This window comes from Chlorocebus sabaeus, chromosome 21 (assembly GCF_047675955.1).
Source record: "Chlorocebus sabaeus isolate Y175 chromosome 21, mChlSab1.0.hap1, whole genome shotgun sequence".
NCBI classification, from domain to species: Eukaryota; Metazoa; Chordata; class Mammalia; order Primates; family Cercopithecidae; genus Chlorocebus; species Chlorocebus sabaeus.
Window position 1 is genome coordinate 75619754 of NC_132924.1, and position 18458 is coordinate 75638211.

The window sequence follows — 18458 nt, forward strand, 5'->3', positions numbered from 1 at the left end:
GGGGGCGGGCGCGGGGACGCTAGGGCGAGGCGGCCACGCGGGGCCGGGAATGCCCGCGGCGCGGGGCCGCAGAGCCGCCCGGTGGCCGTGTCCGGGCGATGGCTCTCCGCCTGGTCGCCGACTTCGACCTCGGGAAGGACGTGCTCCCGTGGCTGCGGGCGCAGCGGGCGGCGTCCGAGGCCAGCGGGGCCGGAAGCGGCGGCGCAGGTGCTGGAGGCGCGCGTCGGGGCAGGGTGGGGGCGGGGAGTGGGAGTCCCTCATAGCCCCCGGGCTCCGACCCCGCGGGGAGCAACTCGGGGCCCTGCTGCCCTGTGGAGGCTGGTGCGAGGGCGCCGCCCCCCTCCTCAGAGGGCTATTTTGGCTTTGCCACCCTCACCCGGCCACAGCGGAAGGTCTGGGGGCAGAGCCCGGGCCAGGTGGCGGTGGGGCCTGAGGCGCCTGGCTCGCTGCCGGCCCGCGGGAATTCTCCGTTGGCCGAGGGGCCGGGACGCTGGCGGTTCCCTCAGCATCACCTCACGGCGAGGGCAGAGGGTCGTGCTCAGCCCAGCGGTCGCATCCCACCTCCCGCGGGGTTCATCGGCCGCGCAGGGGCTTTGCCGAGACAGGGGTGCTCCTGGAAGCTTCACGTTTTGAGAAAGAATCCGTGACCACCAAAGAAACCACCCTATATCTAACAGTGGAACAGTTTGTCCCCACATTTGCGAGACGTGTTTCTGCCTCTGTTGAACCGTGTCCGTGGCTCAGGGGACACGGGGCTCGGCGCTAGAGGCGCGAGAGGGCAGGGGCCGCCTCCGGGCTGCGGGCTGCGGAGCGAGACCCCCCAGGCGCCCCCGAGCTCCGCACCTGTGCAGGCTGGAGCTGCGCGCGAGATGCTCGGCTCCCGGTCCAGCCACCTCGGGGCTTTTTGATGATTCGGTAAGGGAGTGAAAGTGACTTTTGAGCCTTCCCAGCACTGATCTACTTTAAAGAAGGGGAACGTTGTGATTTCTCACAGAGTTTTTAAAGTCTTCTGTAAATGTTGGAGCTTCAGAGCGTACATGCAGCTTCAAAGCAGCGATGCCTGTGGGTCTCACCTTGCGTGTAGGGCGTTGTCCACTTCGGTAAATTTGGAAGTGGGTTTTTCGGAAGTGGTTATTAAATGACCCACATATACAACTCCTTTCCCTAAACGCTGGTGAAATTTTTATTGATGTAAGTTATATATCTAACGTTGCTATCTTGTATCTTCACACTCTCCTGTGACTATAGCGGAATTATTTGTAGGTTTCCTTGGCTTGGAATATTATTAGTTCCAAATAAGGAGTTATATGTTTGTGTAGTGTATGCGTTGAGTTTGCATTAGTATCATGATTAGTAAGGCTTTACTTTTTTTCGAGGTGGGGAGGGTGGTCAAAGAAGAATTTTATACAAAAATTAGCTGGGCGTGGTGGCACGCGCCTGTAATCCCAGCTACTCGGGAGGGCTGAGGCGGAAGAATCGCTTGAACCTGAGAGGCAGAGGTTACAGTGAGCCGAGATCGCGCCACTGCACTCCAGCCTGGGCAACAGTAAGTCTCCATCTCAAAAAAAAAAAAAAAAAAAAAAAAAAAAGGTCGCCCAAATGTCTGAAAAGTTTTTGAAGGCTTAACTTTTTGAAATACAACAGGCAGCTCTGTCTTTTACCACGAAGTACTCCTTTTTCTGGACTCCCACTTTATTTTGCTAAATGGCAGGTGTCTGCAAATGAGAAGTTAGATGAAGCGTGAAATGCCACAGTCTTACGTTTCAGTAATGTGTGTTGTGCTTGAAAAGCTGTGTGTGATCCACTTGGACCTGGCTTCCTTGTATCTTTCGCTCATCTCTGAAGAAATATAAACTTGTGTATTGACCTTCCACTAAACAACAGATAGCTCTAGGTCCTCAGAAGGTACTTTCTGAAAATACTAGCTTTTCTGATACTGGTAGTATTTTGCTCTTTGAGAGCAAATATCTTGGCAAGATATTAGCCCTGTTATACTAAGATAATTATCACCTCTGATAATCACCAGTGGGTGGTAGCTCAAAAATACCCCCACACAAATTAATGCCTGTTCTGTAATTTATAGCAGTGGCAGGGAAATCTGAGATTCTGTCTCATTTCTAGCACAGCAGTTACTACATACATTTGTGCAAATCATTATCCTTTCAAAATTCCAGCTTTTCAAATGTAAATTATGAATAATTATACCATTGTAATGCCTCCTCTATGCACACTTGCTTTCTAAATTTGAAGCCTTAATATTTTTACATCAACAAATACAATTGAAGTTTTCTTAGAGGTGCTAAGTAATTCTCATGAAATATGTATGACATATTCCTGACAAAATAGAGAGCTGGGCTAAGTCAGCCATGGAAATTCTGTGCCTATAAGATAGCATTTTGGTCAAAAAGGGGTCAAGGAGGAAAGAGATCAGATTTGGTTACTGCATTTGCTCCTGGTTCTGGGTTGAACTTTTGAGAAAATGGTTTCTCCTGAAATAAAAGAAGATATTTGTTAAAAATCAAAACAACTGCATAAAAGAATATTTTAACATGTAGCTGTAAATAATAAAAAAACAAAGCAAAACCATGTACCCACTACCCAGCTTAAAAGTACAGCAATGTCAAGATTCTTGAAGGCTCTTATGTGCTCCTTTCTGATTCTCTTTCTTTCTCTCATCCTCACCTCCTAGGTTAGCAATCATTTAAATTTTTATATTTTAACATTACTTTGACTTTGTAGTTTAGCCCATATGTATATCTCCCTCGGCAAAATATTTCATTTTGCTTGCCTGTGAACTTTAAAGCATACTGTATGTATTCCTTTTGCTTATTTTCCTTCTCAATATTGTGAGATGTACTCATATTGACTGGCTAGCTGCAAGTTATTAATTTGTATTAATTAATGCTCTATAGTGTTCCATCGTGTGAATTCAACATGATGGTGGACGTGGAGATGCACCCCTTAGATTTTCCTTTCAAAGAAGAGTTTGTCCCAGATGCTGTGAGTATAGTCAGCAGGCAGTCTTCAACTGTCAGCCCCTTCAGGGATTGCCTGGCAAGAGGGCTGCCCTACCCAACTTCACTTCCTTTTGGGTATGGACCACATGAGATTGAGTGGGCTTTAAAGGCCTGGCCATTTTGATTGAACATGGGACAACTCCGTTTCAGTTCTGAAGCTTCCTCTGTGGGAGGCCCAAGGTCACCTGAGGATATTGGGCCTGCATTGCTGCTGGACTTCTCACCCTACCAGGACTTGCTTCCTTCTCCTTCCTCTTACGGGTGTTAATCCCACTTTCCTGAGCACTCCCTGATGAATATACTGGGTAGTAAACTCTGTCTCAGAGTGCTTCCTAGGGAACCCAACTTATTTTTCCAGTGGGTGGCTTTTGGGGGGTTTCTGGGGTTTGCTGTATGGTCAGTACTCTTACCACCTGGTGCACACAGGCGTAGGTTGGAATGTATATCTAAAAGCGGAGTTGCTGAGTTAAAGGCTGTGCACATCTTCATCTTTCCTGGGCGGTGCCAAATTGTTTTCCAAAGTGTTGTACTTCATAACACTCCAATTTGTGGTGTGGAAATGTTTCTGATACTCACTATCCTCACAAGCCCTTGACAGTTCAGGATTAAAAAAATTTTTTTTTGTCAAACTGGTAGGACTAATTGTTTCATTGTGCTCCGTGGTTGAACATCTCTATGTATTTACCGGCTATTTGAATTTCCCCGCCTGTGAAATGTCTATTCATCCTTTTGTCCACTTTCCTATTTTTTTTAAATTGTTTTAGGAGTTATGTTTTTGGGATTCTAGTTCTTTGTTTATCACATATGTTGCAGATATTTTTCTCTCAGTCTATCACTTTTGTTTCAGTTTGTGATGGTGCCTTGATAAACAGGAGTTCTTAATTTTAATGTAGTCTAAATTAGGAGTTTTTCTTTATAGTTTGTACCTTTTAGGATTTCTTAAGTCCTCCCTGTTTTGAAGTCGTGAAGACATTTTTAATATTAACTTTTAGAAGCTTTATGACTTTTTTACATTTTGATTTTAATCCACCTAGAATTTATTTTTATGTGATTTATGGGAGTCCAATTAAAAAAAATTAATAGCTAATTGTTTCAATATTATCAACCAAATAGTCCTTTTAGTTCTCACAACAAAGCCCCTTCTGTCACATCAAGCTGCCTTATGTAGGTCTCCTTTTCTGAGTTCATTTTGTTCCATTATCTCAACTCGATAACTTTTTTTTTTTTTTTTTTTTTTTTTTTTGAGAGTCTGGCTCTGTCGCCAGGCTGGAGTGCAGTGGCACGATCTCAGCTCACTGCAACCTCCGCCTCCCAGGTTCAAGCAATTCTCCTGCCTCAACCTCCCAAGTAGCTGGGATTACAGGCATGCGCTGCCACTCCCAGCGAATTTTTGTATTTTTGGTAGAGACGGAGTTTCACCATATTGGTCAGGCTGATCTTAAACTCCTGACCTCAAGTGATCTGCCCGCCTCGGCCTCCCAAAGTGCTGGGATTACAGGCGTGAGCCACCATGCCAGGCCATGACAACATCTCAATAACTATGCTATATGATAAGTATTGAGAACTGGTAGGGTAAGTCCCCTCACCTTAGTATTCTTCATGAGTGTCTTAGCTGTTGTATGCCCTTTGCTTTTTCATATATATTTTTTTGAATCTGCCTGTCAGATTTCACAAAAGAGTTGATTTGGATTTCCTTTAGTCACATTGCCTCTATAGATCAGCTTGGGGAGAATTGGCATCTTTACGATATTGGATCTTCCTAACTATGAATAAAGTATAGCTCATTATTTATTTAGATCTTTTTAAATGACTCTTAATAAGTCTTAGAATTTTCTCCATGAAGGTTCTGCACATGTTTTGTTAGATTTCATCCTAGGTTATTTTTTGTTGCTCTCATAACTAGCACACTTAAAAACATGGCATGTTGTAACTATTGCTGGTATACAGCCCTGTAACAGATCTTACATGTTGATTTTTGTATCCAGTGCTCAATCCCTTGTTGGGATTGATCACATCTTCAAGAAAATAAGATCCACAATATGTAAGTTTTCTAACATTTAAATGTCAATATTGAAGACTGGAAAGGATGTAGATTTTCTTGCCTGCTTTTATTAGTCTTGGATTTATGAAACACCAGATTGACTTGTCTTTCAAATATTGTAATCTTTGCCAGGGAAGTGGTATATTTTACCAAGTGACTGATTCAAAAATAATACTTTTTTTGTGTTGCCTCCTATGTATTCCTAGATTGATTTGGGGGCCAGAAGGTTACCTTAGTCACATTGTTTTCACTTTTTTTTTTTTTTTTAAACTATTTTCTTGCCACTATCTGTCCTTTTTACTTTTATTTCTGCTAATTCTTTCCTGGTCTCCTTTTCTAATTCTCATTTCTCTCTTCATTTTACTCAGAATATGAAATATAAATCACATAATGTTTACTGCATAGGTTTAGGAATTGTAATAACTGGTCATCTTGAGCCTGAGGATTTATATGAATTATTTACAGAATAATAATGTTATAGGCATAATCATATTTTATCACCTCTTGATGTATGTATTAGGAACTAGTTCAAAATTTTGTATGAGGCTGCATGACATTTTTCTCCTTAAGTATGGTTACTGGAAAGACAAATACTTTGATTTTTGTCTCATAGCAGTTTGGGATAAAACATACACATTTGACAAACCCTCTTCCTATAAAGTGAAATCACTTTTGTTTGACAAAGAATAGATTGAAACTAATGAGAATATCTGGCCAACCAGCTTTTGTTTTACAAGAGCTATGCCTTGCCAATACCTTCAATATCTAGGTACTCTCCTTTCTTTTATAGGTTTACCTATGCAAGTATCTATCAAAATGCTACATTGTTTTCTTCATGAGCACTGAGTACACTAAACTGTGAAATTAAACCACATTTCCTCATTTGAAATTGCAAAACTTCTTCCTCTGGACTTTCCAGTGATGAACTACTGGGAGAAGAGTCAGAATGAATAAGCAAAGAGGTTACTGAATACTTCTTTTAAAAGGGTGTGTTAAGACATGGGCAATTAGTCCAGGGAGGAAGAGCTGATGGCTTAATAGTATGTAGTGAGACATTGGTCTCTGGATTTGCAACATTACCAAATTTGTCTATTTCAAATGTTCTTGAAATGTGAACCATGTACTTAACTGCAGGGTTATTCAGCCCTGCAGTTATTACCTAATGCTCCCATGACAACATTATTTTTGTTTCTTTCAACTCTCTGTCTGTCATGGTTATAAGATGGTCCAAGTTATACCCTCTAACGAATACTGCTTAATATGTAATGTACATTTGTAGTTCAGTGGTTCTTAACCCTGGCTGCCCGTTAGAATCACCCAGGGAACCTAAAACATGTACATATACATCAGAGAGTGGGCTGCACACCAGCTCAATAAAATCAGACTGTCCTGGGTATGGCTTGGGGCATCAGTGTTCTTTTAAAAGCTCCCCTAATGATTTTAAGACAGCCAGAGTTGAGAACCACTAGTTTAATGGGATAAGCATGTGTCATTTATTGTAATCTGCATTTGTTGGAGAATTTTTTCCTCTTAATATTATAGCAATCTGAAAATGGATATGCCTTTGCAAGTAAATTTGATTTAGCAAGATTTCTTGTAAAGAAGTTTCTTATCTTAGCTGAAACCTTTTAAGTGTACTTTTGAGACGGTCTCTCCCAGCATACTTATAATCTTGAAAGAAAAAAAATACTTCTCAAAATATTGACACATTGCATTCCAGAAGTTTGGAGTCATGTACAGGATGAAAAAGAACTCACTGAAATTCTCTTTAGATGTCTACAGTATCTACCTTTCAAAGGACTTTTGAGTAATTACCCATTTTCTCATTGTAAGCTTGATACAGAACACTCAGCTCATTGTTCTGTTTACCTTTTTCTAGGTTTGAGTTCAGTCTATGCCCCCTTTTCACTATATATGGGTCAAGTATCATTATCTCATTGAAAAGCGTAGTAGGCCTGGAATACCTTGTACAGTGCAGATGAGATAGAAATGAGAACTCTCTAAATTGTGAAGGGCTACTTAGCCATAAGCATTATTATTATTATCATTATTATTATTAAGAGACGGGGTTTTGCTATGTTGCCCAGGTTGGTCTTGAACTCCTGAGCTCAAGCCATCCTCCCACCTTGGCCTCCCAAAGTGCTGAGATTACGAGCATGAGTCATCATGCTCGGCCCATAAACTGATTATTTAAATCCTGGTCCCCTAAGAGACCAAATTATTATCCTTATTATCCTTCGGTGTGAAGTGAGTCTGACGTCTCAATATACATGTCAATATACTGACAAACGTTTATACCCATGTGTAGAAAACACTTTGCCCTATCCTTTTGCCCTGCCCCTAGGAGATGCACGAAGCTGCTGCTTGTGAGGGGAAGGGAAGAGAGATCTCAGGATGATGTCTAAGTTCTCAGTGAAACCTGCTCTTCCTCTCTCTAAATGTTTCCCACGTCCAGCTCCAGTGCTGGTGTCCAGCTCACCAATTATCCTTACTTTTTATCTTGTCTTTTCCTTTTAGGAATATAGATAGAAATTTGCTGAGTTACAGATATTTTGCATATGTTTTGTCTTAATATTAGAATTTGTCATAATTAACGTAAAAACTATTCCTGTATGGGAAAAATGAGTCAAATTTAAGCAATTTTATTTATTTATGTATTTATGTGTTTGTTTATTTATTTATTGAGACAGAGTCTTGCTCTGAAGTGCAATGGCTCGATCCCAGCTCATTGCAACCTCCACCTTCTGGGTTCAGGTGATTCTCCTGTCTCAGCCTCCTGAGTAGCTGGGATTACAGGCGTGCACCACCATGCCCAGCTAATTTTTTGGATTTTTTAGTAGAGATTGGATTTCACTACGTTGACTAGGCTGGTCTTGAATTCCTGGCCTCAAGTGATCCATCTGCTTCAGCCTTCCAAAGTGCTGGGATTACAGGCATGAGCCACTGTGCCTGGCCATAATTATGGATAACTTTTGAGGAAATTGGAAAAATACACACTTCTGCCCAATTAGTGATAATTACAATGCTGAATCTACCAATGTTTAAATCCTTTAACTGTAGAATTAGGAGAAATATCCTAAAATTTTAGAAGAAAGATGGTCAGTTAACTTATAAGTTAAATGTTTTGTGTAAAGAGTCTGTATGTCCTTCCGCAAAATATGGCTTTCATATAGACAAGGACACAAGTTATAAGTTCACAGCTTAGTTAATTTTCACAAAGTGAAGCACACTCATGCAACTAGGACTCAGAACAGCAAGGAAAACATTAACAGAACCTCAGAAGTCTTTCATGGTCCTTTCTAGTAGTCACTTATCTAACACTGTAGATTAGTTGTGCCTATTATCGAAAACTTGTGTATGAATTGAAACATACAATTTGTACCTTCTTTTGGTGGTGAGGAATGTTCTTTTGCTCAGTTTTATGTGTTATTGCAGAATGTTAATTCATTGTTTTGTGCTATTGTTTGGATATAACACAATTTATTCATTCTTCACTTGATGGATAGTTTGGGTTTCTGGTTTGGGCAATAATGTACCACAGTACTATAGACATTCTTATGTGTCCCTTGCTAAATATATGTATATATTTCTTTTGAGGATATATGTACAAGTGTAGTTGCTGAGTCATGTGTTCGGATTCACTAGGTACTGCCAGTTTTCCAATTTGTACTCCTATTAACAATGTATGAGAGTTTCAGTTGCGTCAGATTTTTTTTTTTGCATCACGTAATACTAAAACATAATAAGTCAAGGATGCATGTTATAACTTTTAGTATAATTAATAAAAGAATAGCAAAAACGTGTAACTGACAAGTACACGTACAATAGGTAATAGAATGAAATCGTAAACTTAGTCCAGAAGAGTAGTACAACAGGTGAGACACATAGAAAACAAATAGTAGTATGACAAATATCAACCCAATATGTTAGTAATTACATTAGATGTAAATGGACTACATACCCAATTAAAAGATTAAGAACATCAGATTGGAGGAAAAAAATCCCAAGTAGATACTGCTTATAAAACATATCTTCAATGTAAGGACACAGGAATATTAATAACAGAAAGTTATGCAAGCACTAACCAAGCTGATGTAGTTATATTAATATCAGACAAAGTAGACCTTAAAATAAAAATAATTATTAGAAATAAAGGACGTTGTGTAATGAATAAAGGGTTGCTAATCCAGCTCCTATTTTAAAAATTTATGTGTAATTTTTCAGACCCAACCATGTGCAGTTACAAAGACTTTATTTGACAGGCCTTACGGGAGAAAGCTGCCCTCCTCAAATCCGACTTGGTGTGTGGCCAATGCACCGTAGTCCCTGAAATGAGTTGTGGGTGTGATTCAGGCCCCACTGGCCAGCCATACGGTTACAGATAGCTGCATTCCTAGCCCAGGTTCTTCATTTAGAGCCCTCTTTATCAGAGGCCTTTAGCAGAGACCTTTCTCAGGTGCCTCTAAACCACTAAAACCACCTTAGCAGGTGGAAGAGGGGAGCTTTGAAGACTGCTTTTTCTCTACTCCAGTGAAGTACTTTTCCACTCCTAGCTCTTCTCCCTCTCCCTACCCTTGGCACCTGGATCCATGATACTGCAGGAACCTTTTTGGGAGGGTCCCTGGATAGTGAAGAGAGCTCCATATCTGTGCTGATTCACTTGACCCTTGGCTAACGGCACCATTCCATGGGGAGAAAATAGACCAGGGACATTAGCACTTTCTCTAGTTTAGCTTCTTGCTTTATAGCATCACAGTAAGTGATTAAAAGCTTGACTGTTAAAAAGTTAATATTAACTTTTTAATCTTGTTTTAATTGAGTACTCAGACAGCTGGCGGCTCCGCTTAGAGCCTAACAGTGGTTAATCCACCAGGAGGCCATAACAATTTGAAATTTGTATGCCCTTAATGATGTATCCTCAAAATGCATAAAGCAAAAACTAACAGATACTTGAAATTTATTGTATAACATTCACACAGAAAAGAGCATACAGCTCAGTGAGTTATCATAGAGTATATCAGTATACCCAAGACATTTAACATTACCCACACCTAACAAGGCTCACTTGAGATACCTCTCAATGACTATGGCTTTCTCCTTCCTTAAAGGTCACTACTGTTTGTACTTCTAATAAAAGAGATTCGTTTCGCCTGTTTTTAAGTTTTATATAATAGAATTATTAGTATATGTTTATATTTGGTTTCCTTTACTAATGTATTGGTTAGATATGTTTCTAACCATCTTCTGCTGAGTATTAACCTGCTATTATCATTTCAGATGTTTTAGAAAACGATTATGAGAGCTTACGTGTATTAAATGTTGAAAGAAATGGAAATATTATTTATACATATAAGGTATGTCTATTCTTTTTTATTGTGGTAAGATGTAAAATATACTGTTTTTAATCATTTATATTCTCTTTTTACAGAATTCTATACTGTATCTTATTGAGGGGTAATGAATAAACTTGTTGGCATTTAATCTTAACTTATGACTTTGTGTGTGTGAGACTGAATAAAGTGATTGAAATTTAGTAGTATTAGGTTGGGCATGGTGTCTCACATTGTAATTCTAGCACTTTGGAAGGCGGGGGCGGGCAGATCACTTGAGGTCACGAGTTTGAGACCAGCCTTGCCAACATGGCAAAACCCTGTTTCTACCAAAAAATACAAAAATAAGCTGGGTGTGGTGGCACACACCTGTAGTTCCAGTTACTCAAGAGGCTGAGGCAGGAGAATCGTTTGAACCCAGGAGGTGGAGGTTGCAGTCAGCTGAGATTGTGCCACTGCACTCCAGCCTGGGTGACAGAGCGAGATCCTATCTCAAAAAAAAAAAAAAAAAAAAAAAAAAAAAAAAATTAGTATTAAATGTTTCTTCATTTTAAAATAAAACTAAATGGGCATATCTGACATAATAACTCAAATTTTGAATCAATGAACAATTTCATTTTCTAGACAAAAAATGCCAAGTAAAAATGTTTAAACCTAATTAATATGTTAACATTTTATCATTGGAGAAAATATTAAATATGATTAGTCTCTTCAGACGTAGATATGTTAGGACTTGACTTTTGAAGCATTATTATTATTTTGTTTTTAGAAACAGGGTCTTACCCTGTCACCCAGGCTGGGGTGTAGTGGCATAATCATAGCTCACTGCAGCCTCAAACTCATGGGCTTAAGTAGGTTCCTTGAGCTCCTGCCTCAACCTCTCCAGTAGCTAGGACTACAGGCATGTGCAGCATTGTTATTTAACAATGTGTTTTCAATGTCAAGTGTTCTAAGGAAAATTTAGTTTTACTATAATAAGCACACATGAATAATTCAAATGACCAGTTTGCTTTGCACAGTTACATCACTGTACTTTTTTAAGTAAAAATAATTATTGTAAGTTGTGTCTTAGAATGGTACCTTTAAGGAATTGTGTGATTCACAATGTTTTACTTATAAGAATGCTGTGGACTTGTCCTAGCCCTCCCTATTATCTATCATATGTGTATATTTTCAAAGATATAAGAGGCAGTATAAAAAGACTTACTCCTTCACCATGCTCAGTCCTACTAGACAGTTCCCCAAACTCACTGAGCTCTACACTATTGATGCATTTCATTCTTTGAGCCCAAATGATTAGCTGAACTGGATTCAGTCCCCCTCTGACAGGCACAGAAAGCTTCTTTTAAAGTGCTTACTGCTAAGATTGAGTTACTGCAGGTTGGTTTTAAAACTAGTAACATTCTAACTTCCTAAACAATGACATTTAATAAACATCTGTTTAATTTTTTTTAGGATGATAAGGGAAATGTCATCTTTGGATTATATGATTGTCAAACCAGACAAAATGAGGTAAAAATCACCATAAATCATAGATTACTCATTGGTTACTTTACTGCCTTTAGAGTTTTCTTCTTTGTCTCCTCCTTTTTCTAGACATTAATTCCAACTTTATTTTCTTTTTTCTCTAAACATTTTATTTGAAAAAACCGAATTGCAATTTAAGGCATGCACACAGACCAGGGTGGTCTTTGGTATGTCCAAAGAACTAAGAAAGTTTGGGGGTTTTATCAGAAAGAGAAATGTTACATATGGCTTTGAAAGAAAACTCACTGGCAATAGGAAAGATTCTAGGAGCTGGCAAGATCTCATTGGTGTGTGAAAGCAGTAGGTAAAACTAGTTTTAGAGCCATGGCAGTTTGTTTCAGTAGCTACTAGGTGAAGCTATTCTTAAGTTTATGGCATTTGGTCATTTTGGCAGCTGGCTTGCAAGACACCTGGGCAGGCACTTGTGCCCCATGTGCTTCTCTTTTCCTCTCCTAGTCTCTTGATTTAACTCAATTGAGTATGACAGAATAACTCCAATTCATGCAATCAGTTATCACAGTATAGGCAACAGTTTTATTCTTTTATTTGTTGATGGGCACCTGTTTCTAACATTTATCTATTATGAACACTATTGTATATGTAGCTATTTTAAAATTCTTTTGTATGCATATCCAGGAGTGGGAATACCAACTTTATTTTCTAAAAATTTATATTTCTTTGCTTTCCTTCTCTTCTCCCTTAATGATCTCTTGGTCCTATTATCTTAAACAAAAAACGCAAGGACTATTGAACCAAAAAGTAAGGTGAAGTCTCTTAGACCTTTGAGATTTAAGTAAAATTGGCTCAAACAAATTATTCAGTATCCTGTAAGAAAGTAGGAGGTCCAGTGTCCTCCTTGAGATTTGTGTACTTCCACATCATCGTATAATGACCTCTGACTCTTTCTGCTTCTGCTTAACCTTCACGTGTCTTGTTTCTCATTATTTCTTAATGATTCAGACAAGGAACCCCTTTCCTTATTTTTTTCCCCAGGCATTGGTTGATGTGACAGGCGACTTTGTCTAATTCTGGGAGCAAATGAGAGGAAGTAATTTTGTGCCTATGTAAAAACAATTTAGAATTGAATATTGGACATTTTTGAACTTAAATGTCCTTTATCCATTAGAAATTTCTTACAGGTCGCCTTACTCTTCAGGTTTCCAATATGCTGCTTGGTTAATTGGTTAATTCTCTCTTCCTTCTTCCACCCCTTTCACATTCATTCATTCATTCATTCATTCACTCACTCATTCACTGATCCAACAAATAAGTATTGAGTGTTTTCCCTGTCAGGTGCTGGAGACACAGTGATGATCAACGTAAACTCTTTCACAATACACAGTCTAGGGAAAGAGAATAAAATATCAAGTTTTCAATGCAATTGTTGCTTAATTTCTGTGTGGCATGTATTCTAAAAAAATGGATTGAGAGGAAATACCATAGCCTGTCTTCTCTCAATCCAGTTGTGGTGACTGCTGTTATCTTTTGTGGTCATATTCCGCTCACATTTCCCAAGACTGTGAGCCCTTGACAGTAGGAGCACTTTGCATACCAATGTGTTTCATCCCGGTTACCTTTAGCTTACTGCCTGTGAGTGATAGGAGTGCAGTGAATATTTTTCAGTGGATTGATAGTAATAGGTTCCCTCCAGAGTGGCTGTTTTTCAAAAATTTTCTGGTGACAAAGCTGTTTTGAATTCCAAAATGTGAAAATTAGTCCAGAAAATAAATTGGCCAAAGGATAAATTAATAGGAAATTTAAACTAGCTTTGTAAACAGGCAAATTTTGCTTCTGAACCATAGTTGCTAAACAAACCCTCCCCTTCTCCCATCTCTTCTTCACATAAGCACAACCCTTACAGCCCATATGTGTTTTTGACTGACCTTTCGATGGTTTTATTGAAGGAATGGATTTGTATGCCAAATCTAGATGGGCTTTAAATTTTTTTTTTTTTTTTTTGAGATGGAGTCTCTGTTGCCAGGCTGGAGTGCAGTGGTGCCATCTCAGCTCACTGCAACCTCCGCCTCCTGGGTTCAAGCAATTTTCCTGCCTCAGCCTCCCAAGTAGCTGGAACTACAGGTGTGTGCCACCACACCCAGCTAATTTTTGTTGTTGTTATCATTGTTGTTTTAGTAGAGATGGGGTTTCACCATGTTGGCCAGGATGGTCTCAATCTCTTGACCTCGTGATCTGCCTTCCTCAGCCTCCAAAGTGCTGAGATTACGGTGTGAGCCACCACGCCCAGCCTAAAATTCTTTTCAAGCACTATATTTTTCCTTGCAAAGGTGCCACCGTGAGAAAGATGGTGCCATCAAGAGGAAAAAAAAATCTCTTGGAAATTAAGCTTCAGGATGGGATAATGGTTTCTCAGTCTTAATGCTTACCCATCCTTCTCTAAAAGTTTTTAGTTTTTAAATTTGAAAAACAAGCACAGCAATGTCCTGTGTACTCTTCACTTGGTTTCTCTCAATTGTTACATCTTGTGTAACTATAGGATAATATATTAAAACCAATAAATTAATGTCAGCAGAATGTGTGCATATAGTTCTATGCCATTTCATCACTTGTGTAGATTCCTGTAATTACCACTGCAATCAAGAAAGAGTTATTCCGTTACCACAAGATCTATTGGTGTTGAAATTTTACCAGTTCGAATGAAGTGTAGAACTCTTATCTCCTTTTAAGTCTCTTTGCCTTTCCGTGTTTTTGTCTTTGATATTTCCTATACATTCTTTAAGATCTGCATCAGGCAATGTTACACATTTTGCCCCAATTGTCAAACATAATTTAGAAAACACAAGAGGAGAAGGAAAGTCTATTGTGTTTACCTGTATATTTGCTCTTTCCATGGTTCTTTCTGATGTTCTAACATTCCTTTTATCCTTTCTCTTTCAATAACTTTTTTTAGCCATTTTTTTTAGGGTAAGTATGCTGATGACAAGTTCTCATAGTTTTCTTCATCTGAGAATGTCTTTTTTTTTCCTTTCATTCCTGAAGAATAATTTTGCCAAGTATAGAATTCAGGATTCATAGTTCTTTTCGTTCCTCTCTTGAAAAACGTGCCATTTCCTTCTGGGTTCTCTGGTTTCTCATGAGAAATCTGCTGTCTTTTGAATTTTTTCCCCCCACTAGATGTCACTTTTTTTCTTTGCCGTTTTTGAAAAAAATTTTTTTCTTTCTTCTTAATTTTCTGAAGTTTGATTATGCTGTGTCCTGGTATGGATTTGTTTGGATTTTCCCTATTTGGGGTTCACTCCACTTACTGAATCTGTAGTCTCTTCCCATATTTGGGACATTTTTAGTCATTAGCCAATATTTCTTCAAATATTTTTTCTTAACGTTCCAATCTGTTTTCTCTTCGCTTTTTGTGGACTCCGATTACAAGAATGGTAGATCTTTTGTTATAGTCTCACGGATCTCTGAGGTTCTGTTTCTTTTATTTTTCGGTTTTCTGTCTATCATTTAAATTAGGTAACTTCTATTGTTTTCAAGTTCACTGATTCTTCTGTCCTCTCCACTATGTTGTTGAGCCCACCCATGGAGGTTTTGTTAAAAAAAAAAAAAAAATTGGTAATTGTATTTTTCAGCTGTGAAATTTCCATTTGTATTTTTCTTTACATATTCTATTTCTTGCTGAGACTTTTTTTCATTTGTTTCAAGCATACTTGTTATTACTTATTGAAGCATTTTTATGACCGTTTTAAAATCTTTGTCAGAAAATTCCAATATCTTTGTTATCTCAGTGCTTGTGCCTATTGTTTTCTCATTCATTTTGAGATTTTCGTGGCTCTTGGTATGATATGAGATTTTCTATTGTATGCTAGACATTTCAAGGACTACATTATGAAACTCTGGATCTTATTTAAGTCTTCTCTTTAGCATGCCTCCTCTGATAATTTACCTGTTGGGGAATTAGTAGGGTTGGTGGTACAACCTACTACTGCTAGGTTGTGCCAGGTGAAGGTCCAGGTTCCCCACTTGGCCTACTTGGACACCCTAGTGGAGAGAAGTGTCTTGTTATGGCCAGATAGAAGCGGGATTTCAGTCTCCCCACTTGGCCTCCACTGATACCACTGCAGAGGAGCAGGATGGGGGAAAGGTAGGTGAAGGCCTCATTATCACTGGGTGGTAGTGAAAGTTCTGGCTTCCCATTCAGCCACCTCAGACACCATCCCAGTGAGGAGGTAGAAAGGGACTTCTTTACTATTGGAGTCTGGGTGGGAGTCCAGGATCCACGTGGCTTTGCTGGCACTTCTGGTGGGGGAAGGCTTATTTACCACTGGGAATGGATGAAAGTCCTGATTTCCTTTCTGGTCTTCTTTGATACTCATCTTGCAGAAGGGGGAAGGGTGCCTTGTCATAGCTGGGCAAAGGTAGGAGTCTAAGCTCCCCATGCAGACTTTGCTGGCAGAGGTGGGAGTGGGGTTGCATTTTCTTTCGTGGTGTTTAGCTGGAGTTAGGGTGGTTATAGTAAAAAAGTTTCTCTCTCGCTATGTTTCCCCTTTCCAGTTCCTTTGGCTAGAGAGCGTGGGTGTGTGTTTGTTTTTGTCTGCTCCCATCAGTATTTCTGTTGTTTTCACCTCTTTAGCTCCGAGTCTAGGCTGTATGACACAAAAGGAAAACCCAGGGAACTCGCCACTATGTCATTCATCAGCATCTGGCGTCCCTAAAGAGTCTGCTGCCTTCTCTCTGCATTTCAGAGTCGTCTTTGAAACTTAAAAAAATATATGTCCAGGGTTTTAAAACTGTACTTGGTGGGAGCAATAGGGACAAGTGGGTTGACTCCACTTTGCCCCACCCCACCTCAAGTTTTGAGTTAATGGTCTTACCCTGGAATCAGCAAATGAGAAGCAATGTATTACTTATGCTTCCCATTAGCATAAGTAATGGGATAAGCATAAGCCCAGTCCCAATAGCTTTCCTTCCTCACCCTCTTCCACCTCTTTCTCCCACCTTCTGTCATGTAGGACTTCCCTGGTAGTGCATACAAGAGTGAACATGACCTAAACTGGTTGGATAAAAGAGAATACTTTGCTGGGAATTTGGGACATGGACTCTTCTCTTTTCCATTGGGTTTGGTGATAAGTGAATTCACTGAGTTGGAATTGCTGTGGCTTTGGGGAATAGAACTTGGAGCTCTATTGTGTGGAGGCTGACAAATGTATTGAACCCAGAAAGCAAGGAGAATGGATATTTCCAGCTCTAGATAAAGCCAATACTGAAGTAACACCCCATTCTGTTCAGTTTCATGAGCCACTAATTGTCTTTTTGCCTAAGCTAGATTGGGGAAGATTTTTTGATGCTTGGAGTTAAAGACTTCTGATACTTGCACACCTATTGACCTAGAAATTTCCACTTTGAGGTTTTGATTCTACAGAAATATCTGCACAGATTCACACAGGTTTATGTAAAAGGTTCATTGGATTATTATATTACCTAAATGTAGGAGGCATACTAAATGCCCATCAGTAAGTTTTGGAAATTGATACAGCTATTAAAGGATTAAGACTTCTGTACTGGTACAGAAGTCTCTCCAAAACATGTTGTTACATGAAAAAAGCAAGTTGTCAGAATAATACATTTAATACATTCCATTTATGTTTTTTAAAAACTCGCAATGTAACTGTGTAATATAAGTGCATAAATATAGACAATTTATAAACGTGCTTCCTTTTGGAAGAGAGTTGAGATTGGCTGAGTATGATGGACTGCTATTTCTTTTGACCTTTTGTTTTTGTTTGAGACAGGGTCTCCCTCTGTCACTTGGGCTGGAGTGCAGTGGCACAATCATGGCTCATAGCAGTCTTGACCTCCTGGGCTCAAGTAATCCTCTTTTCTCAGCCTCCCAAGTAGCTAGGACTACAGGCATACCACCATGCCTGACATATTTTTTAAAAAACTTTTGTAGAGATAGGATTTTGTCACGTTGTCCAGGCTGGCTTTGACTTTTTATTTGATAGTGTTTGCATCTTTTATAAATATTGAGACTATACTTATGTTATCTTTGTAATTAAAAGATAACACATTAAAAATTATGTGTATGTACCCATTCTTCTTAGTAATAATTTAGAATTAGATTCTTCTTAGTAATAATTTAGAATTCCTCAGTTAGAGCAAGAGTCAAAGGAAACCAAAAATTCTCACATGAATTCAGTACCTGATTAACTGAAAGTTCACTTTCCGTAATCAGTTGTCCCGTAGCATTGCCAGCTTTTCCCATCGACTTCTAGCTATAGGGGTCTTGTGTGTTCTAGATACTTTTTTAGGGTGCAGGTACTAGTAACCTTCTTAATACTTATACTATTTACTGTTTCTCTTAGGCTGTTGTCTTCTGAGATCTAAGACTGTCTCTTTCCCTTATCCTCTGGGTGTTCTTTAAGACAGCCTGCCTAATAGAACTGGTGTTCTCTAGTTCCTCAATCTCCACATCACATCCTCCTACATGGGCATTTTCATTTTCTTTAATTTCCAAGAAAATGGAATCTTGCAACATTTTGAACATTTTAAACAACAACAAGGAAAAAAAATTAAAGAAGACTACCT

The 18458-nt window shown here is 39.2% G+C and overlaps 1 protein-coding gene across 3 annotated transcripts in view; it reads left to right on the plus strand.

Annotated features, from left to right (window-relative positions):
* The window catches only part of GSAP (gamma-secretase activating protein), a 132967-nt gene continuing 114509 nt past the window's right edge, over positions 1-18458 (plus strand). For 2 of the 3 annotated variants that reach the window (XM_073009199.1, XM_073009200.1), the window contains exons 1-3: positions 1-207; positions 10336-10412; positions 11844-11900. In XM_073009199.1, coding sequence (XP_072865300.1) covers positions 99-207; positions 10336-10412; positions 11844-11900 — 243 coding nt within the window. In that variant the 5' untranslated portion in view covers positions 1-98. The remainder of the gene's footprint in view (positions 208-10335; positions 10413-11843; positions 11901-18458) is intronic. The other variant, XM_073009198.1, reaches the window with a different exon arrangement.